Source organism: Hippopotamus amphibius, chromosome 1, assembly GCF_030028045.1.
Source record: "Hippopotamus amphibius kiboko isolate mHipAmp2 chromosome 1, mHipAmp2.hap2, whole genome shotgun sequence".
Lineage (NCBI taxonomy): Eukaryota > Metazoa > Chordata > Mammalia > Artiodactyla > Hippopotamidae > Hippopotamus > Hippopotamus amphibius.
Genome location: NC_080186.1, coordinates 179,822,577 through 179,835,076, shown reverse-complemented (window position 1 = coordinate 179,835,076; position 12,500 = coordinate 179,822,577). Strand labels below are relative to the sequence as shown.

General features: G+C 39.6%; 1 protein-coding gene across 1 annotated transcript in view; it reads right to left on the bottom strand.

Moving 5' to 3' along the window:
• Positions 1 to 7,998, bottom strand: part of DTWD2 (DTW domain containing 2) — a 101,434-nt gene extending 93,436 nt beyond the window's left edge. Inside the window, exon 1 of the mRNA XM_057736952.1 lies at positions 7,706 to 7,998. Within this exon, the coding sequence (XP_057592935.1) occupies positions 7,706 to 7,923 (218 nt within the window). The 5' untranslated portion in view covers positions 7,924 to 7,998. The remainder of the gene's footprint in view (positions 1 to 7,705) is intronic.
• Between the last annotated feature and the right edge of the window lie 4,502 nt (positions 7,999 to 12,500).

Sequence of the window (12,500 nt, the reverse complement as noted above, 5' to 3'; positions counted from 1 at the left end):
TTAAAAAGATCACACACCATGATCAAGTGGGGTTTATCCCTGGGATTCAAGGATTCTTCAATATATGCAAATCAATCAACGTGATATATCATATCAACAAATTGAAGGATAAAAACCATATGATCATCTCAATTGATGAGGAAAAAGCTTCTGACAAAATTCAGCATCCATTTATGATAACTCTCCAGAAAATGGGCATAGAAGGAAATTACCTCAACATAATAAAAGCCATATGTGAGAAACCAAAAGCCAACATTGTTCTAAATGGTGAAAAACTGAAAGAATTCCCTCTAAGAACAGGAACAAGACAAGGGTGTCCACTCTCACCACTATTATTCAACATAGTTTTGGAAGTGTTAGCCACAGCAATCAGAGAAGAAAATGAAATAACAGGAATCCAAATTGGAAAAGAAGAAGTAAAATTGTCACTCTTTGCAGATGACATGATATTATACATAGAAAACCCCAAAGATTCTACAAGAAAACTGTTAGCACTAATCAATGAATTTAGTAAAGTAGCAGGATACAAAATTAATGCACAGAAATCTCTTGCATTCCTATACACTAACAATGAAAATGCAGAAAGAGAAATTAAGGAAACTCTCCCAATTATCACTGCAACAAAAAGAATAATCTATCTAGGAATAATCCTGCCTAAGGAGGCAAAAGACCTGTATGCAGAAAACTATAAGACACTGATGAAAGAAATCAATGAAGATACAAACGGAGAGACATACCATGTTCTTGGATTGGAAGAATCAACATTGTGAAAATGACTGTACTACCCAAAGCAATTTACAGATTCAATGCAATCACTATCAAATTACCAATGGCATTTTTCACAGAACTAGAACAAGAAATCTTATGATTTGTATGGAAACGCAAAAGACCCCGAATAGCCAAAGCAATCTTGAGAAGGAAAGATGGAGTTGGGGGAATTAGGCTTCCTGACTTCAAACTATACTACAAGGCCACAGTGATCAAGATGGTATGGTACTGGCACAAAAATAGAAAGGAAGATCAATGGAACAGAACAGAGAACCCAGAGGTAAACCCAAGCACATACGGGCACCTTATCTTTGACAAAGGAGCCAAGAAAATACAATGGAAAAAAGACAGCCTCTTCAATAAGTGGTGCTGGGAAAACTGTAGAGCTACATGCAAAAGAATGAAATTAGAACACTTCCTAACACCATACACAAAAACAAACTCAAAATGGATTAAACACCTAAATGTAAGGCCAGACACTATAAAACTCCTAGAGGAAAACACAGGCAGAACACTCTGACATACATCAAAGCAAGATCCTTTTTGACCCACCTCCTAGAATAATGGAAATAAAATCAAGAATAAACAAATGGGACCTCATGAAACTTAAAAGCTTTTGCACAGTGAAAGAAACCATAAATAAGACAAGAAGACAACCCTCAGAATGGGAGAGAATACTTGCCAACGGAGAAAGGATTACTCTCCAAAATATACAAACAGCTCATGCAGCTTAATACCAAAAAAGCAAATAACCCAATCCACAAATGGGCAGAAGACCTAAATAGACATTTCTGCAAAGAAGACATACAGCTGGCCAACAGACACATGAAACGATGCTCAACATCACTAATCATCAGAGAAACGCAAGTCAAAGCCACAATGAGGTATCACCTCACACTGGTCAGAATGGCCATCATCAAAACATCTGGAAAGAATAAATGTTGGAGAGGGTGTGGGAAAAAGGGAACTCTCCTGCACTGTTGGTGGGAATGTAAGCTGGTATAGCCACTATGGAAAACAGTCTGGAAGTTCCTTAAAAAACTAAAAATAGAACTACCATATGACCCAGTAATTCCACTCCTGGGCATATACCCAGAGAAAACCATAATCCGAAAAGAAACATGTACCATAATGCTCACTGCAGCACTATTTCCAATAGCCAGGACATGGAAACAACCTAAATGCCCATCAAGAGATGAATGGATAAAGAAGATGTGGCATATATATACAATGGAATATTACTCAGCCATTAAAAGGAATGAAATGGAGCTATATGTAATGAAGTGGATAGACCTAGAGTCTGTCATTCAGGGCGAAGTAAGCCAGAAAGAGAAAAACAAATACTCTATGCTAACTCATATATTTACGGAATCTAAAAAAAAAAGAAAAAAAAATGGTACTGATGAACCCAGTGACAGGGCAAGAATAAGGATGCAGAGAATGGACTGGAGGACATGGGGTTGGGGGAGGCGGGGGGCGAAGGGGAAGCTGGGACGAAGTGAGAGAGTAGCATAGACATAGATACACTACCAACTGTAAGATAGATAGCTAGTGGGAAGTTGCTGTATAACAAAGGGAGATCAACTCCATGATGGGTGATGCCTTAAGAGGGCCAGGACAGGGAAAGTGGGAGGGAGGGGATATGGGGATATACGTATAAATATAGCTGATTCACTTTGGTGTGCCTCAAAAGCTGGTACAAGAGTGTAAAGCAATTATACTCCAATAAAGAACTTAAAAAAAAAGACTGGTCACTCCTCTTTGGAGACTTAATTCAGATTAAGGAAAAAATTCCCTCTTGAGATATATCATCTTTGCTCAACTCTGAACTTATGATTAGCTTGTACAGTAATTCGTAAATCACTTAGCTTCCCACATATCTTAGGAATGAACTAGTTCAAAGAATAAACATATTTTCTATATCAATAAGAAAGAACAAATTAACTTAATAATGTTGTCTTAGGAATATGATATTTTTGATATGCACAAAGAATTAAATTTTCAGACCACCTAAATCTTTACCAAAACAGTTGGTTTTCTAATTCTAAGTGTTGATACCAATTCAACAATCTTAATTATTGTAAACTAATTGCTTTGGGAATTGCCATTTTTCACATTTACCTACAAAACCTGCAGACTGATTTACCCTGTTGCTCAGGCAGACCAGCCCACAATGACATACATGAGACCCAGATCAAAAAGCAAATGCCTGTGAGTCAGGTAGTTAATCATAAATGAATTAAAAGCAGGAATGACTGGGAGCAATGAGGACCTGGACAGATCACATCCAATCTAAAGGCACAATCAATACTTAGCTCAAAAAATTATTGCTCCGGAAGGTGGCCCCCAAGCTGCTAGATCTTCCCATTCTCACAGAAACCAGAATCTGGATTTTGATATAAAACATCTTCATTTTTAACTATTAGCAACTAATTTTAAAACTGGTAAAAATATAGTTTTAAACAAAACATCTGTGGGTTGCCAGTTTGTGGCTCCTGTATTCTTCTTAAATACCTGCAACCTCCCCTGCTTCTTTCTCATGATTTTATCCCCATCACCTTTTCTCCAGAATAACCAAGCCTAAAGAATAAGCAAAAGGTTAGGACATGGAATAAAGAAGCTAGATGTTGTTAAAGGGTATAAACTTGGAACTAAAAGGTGAATAAATGCTGGAGATCTAATGCACAGCACTATGATATAGTCAACAATATTGTATTATATATTTCAAAGTTCCTAAGAGACTACATCTTAAATCTTCTCAGCACAAAAAAAGAAATGATAATTAGGTGACAATAGATAACCACTACCAGTGATAATCATATTGCAATATATAAATGTATCAAATAAACACACTGTACACCTTAAACTTATATAACACTATACACCAAATATGTCTTAGTTTTTGTAAAAAGAAAAAAAAGGGAGCTAGCGAATACTAAAGCTCAGGCATCTTGTTGCTAAGCTTAAAGTAAACATACTTCACCTTAAAAAGTATTAAAATCAGAGCTACTCCTGCAGCCTTAGTGGCTCCACTTCAACTAGTAACTATATCCACTCTGCAAACAAAATCATAAGGCTTCTTCACCTCTTCAGCAAGTGTGGAGCATAGAGCAAACTTAAGTGCTTACAGGAGCTTGGGAGCCAAGTGAACTGGAGCTGGAGACCCAACTCTGCTACTTAATTGTTACCTCTACCTTCTTATCACTTAAAAGCTAATGATATTATCAATTTTAGACTTCTGTTATGAAAAATAAACAAAATAACATATATAAAACACCTAGGCTTGGTGAATAACCTGCAGCTGATCAGTGCTTAATAAATGGGTGCTAAATATACTGATGCGGATTATTATAAGCCTTACAACTTTGTACTTGTGAAAGAAGAATGCACTGGAGAGAGAAAATTTTCTGTCTCAGGGCCTATGTTGGTTTGTGTACGTGTTCTTTTTGCTGTCTTCCTCCCTTAGACAGATTAAAAAATACTCTGTATTTAGACATTATTCCATTATTTTTATGACCAATGATTTACAACTGGTTCTAACTCTTGTTCTCAGGCAGGAATATCCACAGAAGATATAAAAATATAATTAAGATGTCTGGCATCTTTACTGGAATAAGGCCCCAACTCGTCCCAGTCAAGCCTTTTACCACTGTTATCACCATTCAGTTTGCATTTTTCTTAATATGTAAAACAGAGTACAAATTGTGACAGCTAAAAGTCACCTATAGAAGTCAAACTGTCACCTCCATTCAAGTATAAAAATATTTCAGTGGCTGTTTTGTTGGGTTCTAGTGCTTTAGGCTCAAACTCCCTAACAGTTTATTTAGCCCTTCCCAATACAACCACCATTAATCTCTGCAGCCTTGTCTCTCCTTCCTTTCCGCCCAACTCTCCAAATATACTATACTCTATACAGTGTACTCCTGTACATGCTGTTCCTTCTAACAGGGACACACTTTTTATAAAATCTGTATCTTGCAATAACAAATTAGTCTGGGATCTTTTAAATATTTCATTCATGTTTAAGATATGTCATATTTTTAACGAGCAAGATACTGCTGAGAAATTAAATTGAGTTTGCACTTGCTGAACAAAACCGATCTCTAGAAATCTCTAGAACTCCTTAGGCTGTGACAATTATAGTAATGTGTTTAAAGAAATGAATAGTGTCTTAAGTAAATGACAAAAAAATTGTGACTAACTGATCACTCAAATCAAAGAATGCATTTTAATTTTAAAAACTATTATAAAATAAAAACTATTATAAGCATAAATGTAAAGAAGTTCACTCAGGGAACTAGTTAAAACCCTAATACCCTAATAAAATATAAAGAGCTATAAATTAATTTCTATTTTATTGATAACACCTAAACATTCTCCATAATTCTACAACTGTATTCTAATCAATTAAAACAAATAAAATGCATAACATGCAAAGGGAGAGAAGAATCTTTAAAAGGTAAAAAATTTCACTAGAAAAAGCAAAGCATGGAAATGTCAGATTGAATTATAATTCTAAAGTATTAACTAAATGAAACTGAAAACAAGCTAAAATCCAGGAAGTCATTTTCATTTTTTAAACAGTAAATCAGGTTAGAGGATAGAGAGAGATGAAAAGGCAGAGCCAATAGGATTTTTAGGACAGTAAAAACACTGTATGATACTATAACAATAGATATATAGTATTACAAATTTGTCCAAACTCCAAATATGTACAACACCAAGAGTGAACCCTAATGTAAACTATGGATTTTAAATGATAATAACACATCAATGGAATCCATCAACTGTAACAAATGGACCACTCTGGTGGAGGATGTTGATAACCAGGAAGCTAAGCATGTATGAGGGGAGAGAGTATATGGGAAATCTCTGCACCTTCATCTCAATTTTGTTGTCAATCGAAAGTGATCTAAAAAATAAAGCCTATTAATGGGGCAGGGAGGAGCAGATCAGAAAAATTATAAATCTTTGCTAACCACAGAAGACTAATTTTTAAACTATTATAACTAGCAATTCTGAGTAGACTAAAAACATGATAAAGCTAGCATAATTTAGCTCTGGATTTATATTTGAAACACTTCTCTTTCAGCAACCTAGTGAGACCCCTTCACAGCATTCTTAAGTGTTATCTCGTAACAGCTTTAGACAGCTTATTTAAATAAACTGTATTCACACATCCCTTCTGTTCCACACACAGTCTCTTCTAGACACAAATTATTCACCCTTGTCAAAGGTCTACTGAGCATCTACTACACATATCACATTGAGAAAATATAAAAAGGTCCTTACACTCAAGATCCTTCCCTCCGAGGAGGGAATCTTACAATTCAGCCCTGGGAAAGGTCAAAATAGTCACAGTAAGATATTCCAAGTATGCAAATGGTAAAGACAACCAGTCTGTCCTTCTGTTCCCCTTCTTTGAACACTTTTCTCTTGGTTGAACCCTTCTTATCTTTCAAGTCTCAATATAAAGGCTATGTCTTAAGAAATCTTTCCTGACACCATCCTTCTATTTTCTATCACAACATCCCACTTCTTTCCAGCACTGCTGGGGTTTTTTTCCAATCTATAATTACATATTTGGTTGTTTATTTACTGGTTTATCATCTGTATCCAATAACAGACTGAACATTCTATGTCGAGAAAGACTCCACCCTATTATCAGTAATTAACAAAGCACTCAGTACACAATAATTAAATGAATGCATACATCTGGTGCTCAGGAGAAAGCTCTGAGCTAGAGAGACTGGGGTAGAAGTGATAACTTAGCCATGAAAACTGGTAAGATCACCTGTGGAAAGTGTATGGGGTAGAAGAGAATCTAGAACCAAGACCTTGAGGTAGCCCAACATTTAGAGTTTTAATAGCACGGGCAAAGAAGACTAGGATAAAGTCAGATAAATCAAAGGAAAACCAAAGAGAGAGTATGTTTCAAGGAGTGAGTATTTCAACTGCAGAATTCTGCCAAAAGGTCCAGTTAAAGGTGAAAAGGATCCATTAGATTTCACCTCATTAAGATTAATGGTGACTTTAGTGAGAGCCATTTCAGAGCACTGTAGGATCTGAGGACAAATTACAGAGTGATTACCAGGTGAGAGAGTAGAGACACTATCTAATACTTATAAGTGTCAAGAGCAACAGAGACAGTAACCGAGGCAAATGATCCTGAACACCCAGGAGGTAAATATAACAGTATACCTATATAGCATGAGATTCAAACAAGCAGAGAAAGCAATTATCACAATTCTGAAAAGTACAGCAGCATAACTCAATAGGGCAAATAATGTTAATTGTTGGTGTTGCTAGTCTAATAAATTGTCTCATTAGACTCAAAGTGCCCCCATGAGCACAGAGACAATGTTATTTTATCCATGCCTAGGTTCCTCGGAATCTAAAACGGTGCCTGGCACACAGTAGGTGCTCAATATATATTTCTAAGTGAATTCTGAATACAATCTCAACTACTGTAATAACCACCTTGATCTTCTCTCTCCTCTAATTCATTTTGGGTTTTTTTTTCTTTTTTTTTTTTAACTGTTAGATGACTATGTCACATGAGCATAAATGTGTTTTTACAAATACTGCTGTCCTTACGCCTTACTTCCCCATCAGACGCTCAAGCTTCCTGACAGCGGAACTTTTGCTGGCTCATCCCATGAACCGCTCCGTGTCTTGCAGGAAGTAAGGCCAAACAATCCCCAACCTGGAGAAATGGCTTCTAACTAAACAGCTGTGACAGGTATTTCACAGTGAATCCAAGGTCAACAAGCGGATCCTGCCGCCCTAAGCGCGGAGATGCCAGAACCGGCACTCCCCGGAACTGCAGTCGCAGCAGCCACCTCCCCGATTGGGGGCGCTGCAGCCACCACGACCCCACCCCCACCCCCCACGAGACCGCCGCCCGGCTCAGTCCCCGCCCCCGCCGGGCGGTCACCTGCAGCGGCTGCACTCGGGCCTCCGCTCCGCCGGTTCCACTGGCAATTCCCACAGCCCGTCCGCACTGGCCCCGTCGGCCTCCACATCCAAGGCAGCCGCTGCCGGCGCTGAGCCGCCCTCCTGCCGCTCCTCTTCGTCGGGTGTCTGAAACCTCGAGGCCCCGGGCGGCCGCGCGACGCGGTCCCTGGACGTTCGCGCCTCTTTCCGCGGCTCCATGGCAGGCGCTCGTCGGGCCGTCACATTGAGTCTCCGCTGTCGCCTGGGGGCGCCACACGCTGGAGAAATCGGCCAGCGCCGTACGGCGCCACGCACGCACGCCACGTGCGGGGGCGGGCCTCCGAAGCCCAGGCTGGAGACCCCGCCCCGCTGCGGAGAAGGAATGAGCCCATTGGTCTGTGCCCAGTGGGCCAGTTCACCTCGAACCCGGAAGAAAAGTGTAGGTTGTCCTGAGGAGCAGGTGAGGTTAGGAAAGTGTCTCTGGGGGAAGTAAAGGAATATTCTCTGAAAACACGTCAGGTGGCAGACCTGAATGTACTTTCCTTATTTTCACCCCTTTAAAGGTGAAAATAAAATGGAATTCTGCGTTTTCCGCCTTAAGATGGCAGTCTGAGAATTATCTGGGTGAATGCGCACAGCAGTGTCAGCAGCTGATGTATTTGATAGTTTCAGGCCAACAAAGGAGAGGCTGTCCGGACTGAAAACTGGGTTCACGGCGTGTTTGCTGCAGCGGATTTCTTGCTCTAGAAGGGCAGAGACTTGTATCGTGTGTCTTGTACTTGGATTTTCTGCTCGTCATCAAGCATGCTGTTTTACAGTAGGCACTAAGCATTTGTTTAAAATGAGATTTTTAAATTGTCCGAGGCCCCTGAGATCAAGAGGCAGTAAGAGAACTGAGATTTCATGTATGAGGCGGTGGGGAGCGGGGAGCCACCGAAAAATAACTTACTTGCCCAAGTACAGCTCTGGAAAACAGCAATATAGCCCGTAGTATTTTAAAAGCCAAAATGAACTGCACTTTAGAATGAAAATGGAACTACTTCTTGCCCTATATGGGTGCTGATTCTTTTCATGTATTAATACTTTACTTCTACATTCAACGTTTTAAACAAAAAATTAAAGTTTTCAACAGTCATATGAGTTGTTTTGCAATCATAATTATCTTGATTATAAAGCTATGAAAGACTAAATATAAAACAAAGTAGATTTATCACTAACAGTAATAGAGCAGTATTGTATTTTTTCAAATAAAATGTTTATTTCACTATTAAATTTTTAGTCATCTTAAAATCAAGTCTGTATGTAGAATACAGGGCTATTGTTTTCCACTTGCCTGCGTTCTTTTGCCCTGGAAATGGCACACATCATTTATTTTGAAGTACTCTAAGGGAGGGTAGAAAAAGGCTGAGAAAACCGGCCTGGGGATGGATGTAGGATGGGAGTAAAAATTGGAACTTAATGGCATTTGAAGTGGGAGGTAATGAAATCCTAGAGACTAGAAAAGGAGGTGAATCAGAAAATAAAGAAATATGGCTGCAGATTTAGGTTAGAGAACCAACACTTTAACTACCAAAATTAAATTCTCCTGTGACAATCTTTAAACGCTCGTCTGCAGTCTCAAGATGTGAAATGTTCTCTTAAGTCATTTAAGGTCACTCCAGACTCCCAACTATGAGTTATGTGAGGGCAGGTGAATCCTAACAAGCCTATATTTTATATATTTATATTTGGCTTTCTCTTTAAATACCCCACATGAGATCATTGGCTCTACCCACCAAAGTATTCAAAATCCAACCATTTATCTCCCCTAGTACTTCTGCCCTGATTCAAGCCCCTGTCATCTCTTGCCTAAAATATTGCCATAAGCATATAAGTTGTCACCTGCTCCATCCTGGCTTCTCTATAGTCCATTCTCCCAGAGGTTGACCAGAATCGAAGAAAATGCCCATGCAGGAGGGATACAGTTAGAGCTGGGAGAAAAGAGTCATTTTCCCCTCTGGAAAGCAAGAAATGCACCCAATATCCAGCTTCATGAACCCTGACCTTGAGAAGCTTGAGGAAATGTATCATCCTGCCAGCCAGCTACTACTTTATGTGAGGTTACCAGCCTGGGACAGACCTTAGTATCAAAATAAAGACCATCAGTGACCAAACCTCCGAGAAATACCATGACACTAGGAAGGTGAGCAAAAGTTCTTAGGGATATAATCAACTTACCAGTGCATCAACGTTGCAAAATAATCTACTGAGATGTCAACTATAATTGGAACTTTCCATCTGCCTATACAAGAATTAAATCACTTTGTGCTGCTGTAGTTACTGACCTTCCACATCCCCGGAAGGGAATTCAGGGTGGAGACCAGGAATGAGGCACTCTGTGCTTTGGAGGATGGGTGGAACAGGTCTTCAGATAGTTAGATGTTTTCAAGAGCTGATTTTATGAGCCCAACCCTTGCATCTCCTCATATCTGGAAAAGCAGTAAATCCCTACATGGTGACGTCTGCTCTTCGTGACTAGCAGAAACCCACTACCAAGAAAAATGTGTTTGATTGCATGTACTCCTTCTTTTCCAAGAATACATATATAGTAATCTTCCCCCCTGCCTCTTTGGAACAGTTTCTCAGAGCTATCTGGGATGCTGGCTCCCGGGCTGTAGTCCTCATTTTGCCCCAAATAAACTCAACTCGCAACTTTCACGTTGTGCTTTTTTTTTTAAGTCAACACTCCCAACTCCTAGTAACCAGACCATTGTGCTTCTTTGCTTCAAGGGAGTTTGAGATGTAAAGCAGATTAGAGATGACCTCAGTATCAGGCCTGATGCGTGTGCACCTGTGTGTTAGGGGTGAGATGGATGTATCCTTAAGATAAAAGCAAAAACTGTTAGACTGTTAGAGGGAAGGTTTCCCCCAACTGAGAAGGGGACAAAAGGTAGTAAAAACCCCACTCTTAACCCCTCAGTGCTCCCAGGTAATGATGCAACATCCAGATTGGAGGAATGAGGCAGTGACTTCTACATGCCTAAAGGAGATGAACCCTAGATACAGGTTTCCCAGCCTTGTGAAGGTCCTGCTGCTGCCACTAGAATATATGGGACCAAGATGGAAGGGACTATGGCAACACATTGGTAGCAAATGATAACAGAAGGTCCAAGGGAGCTTCCCTGATATTTTGGCTCATGTAACTTTGCGTGTCACTGGTACGGAAAGGGCCTCAGTAATGCCTGGTTATTAAATACCCTACCAGCCTCATTGAATAAGGATTCACTATTGGAGAACCTTTGATTTAAATGACATAAAGACAAAACATTCCTTTCTGTATCAGTTTTCTATTGTTGCTGTAACAAATTACCACAAATTTAGTGGCTTAAAACAATATATATTTATTATCTTATAGTTCTGTATGTTCAGAAATCCGACAAGATTTCACAGGGGTAAAATCTAGGTGGTGGGAGGCTATGTTCCTTTGGAGGCACTAAGGCAGAATCCATTTCCTTGTTTATCATTCAGGTTGTTGACAGAATTCAGTTCTTAGTAATTATCATTGTGTTGCTGGCTATCAACTGAGGACTGTCCCCAGCTTCTAGAGGTCACCCATGTTCCTTGACTTGTAGGGGAACTTCTTATGGTTTGTTGGGGCCCACAGCAGACCACCCCAAAATGTGCCTCAAGGGCATAGTGATTATTTTGAATTAAAGTTACTTAAGAAATGGCCAAAGCAAAAGGGACCCTCTGACCCTCTCTTCTGTGTCCCTGAAAGGAGAATATGTATCTCTTATGTGAAAGGTGCACTCCCTGCATCTAAGGTAAAAGGACATACTTCTCACCAAAGATTAGGAATTCAGATCTAGAAGTCTATATAAACAAACCTAATTACTTCTTCAATGTAATATCACAAGCCCAGACTTTGTTTAGAGTCTTTAATAATTGGGCACCTAAAATCTAAGTTTATTTGTCCTGTCAATTCCTCACAAATTTTTAGTTTCTTTATCTAAAAATATAAAAGCTGCCTGCTTTGGCCACTTCTTAGGTCCATTTCTGTGGGACCTCCAAGAACATGAATTAAAATGTGTTCCTTTTTCTCCTATTAATCAGCCTTGTGTCAATTTTATTATTAGCCCAGCCACGGAAATTCAAGAGGAGTAGAGGAAGAAATTACCCCCTCCCCAAAAGTTAGTGAGCCAACCAGGAAGCTGGTTGGACCTTAATCCTGTCCTGAGGCTGCTGCAGCCAAGATATCCTGGCACATTTGATAAATGTCAGCAGAAGGTGAGATTTCTTATCACATCAGCCCCGAGGATCTCTGCCTGCAAAGTCTGTTAGAAGGGAAAATGGTGAGGGCCCCTCTTCTCTCTCTCTCTCTAAATTTAGATAAGCAAGAGAAAATATTTGTGGAGCTATTTCCTTGGATTAGCAATTCAAGAGGATTCTTTTCCTCCCAGAGATGGTCACTGGTTTTCTTTGTTTCTGTCTATCGTGTTGTTGGCCATAAGGAGTAAGAAGCATAGAGGCAAAACTCAGGCATAAGCCTCATAAGCCTGCTGTTGGAGAGACAGTCTTACAGACTAGTGAGTTAACTAAGCTCCTACCAGATCACCATCTATTCAGACAAACTTTGCTGTCAGTCCTCCATGAAAAACTGGATGAGTTTTTCCTTCCATCTTGTTCTATGTCCCAAAAGCCTGGCTTTATCTCTAATGAGAATATTCTTTCTGCTCTCTGCCATCTTAAAGATACACTTGTAACAGGGAAGAGCTAAATTGGACTCCGTGTTGGATCTGTTTCTTTGACTTTAACCT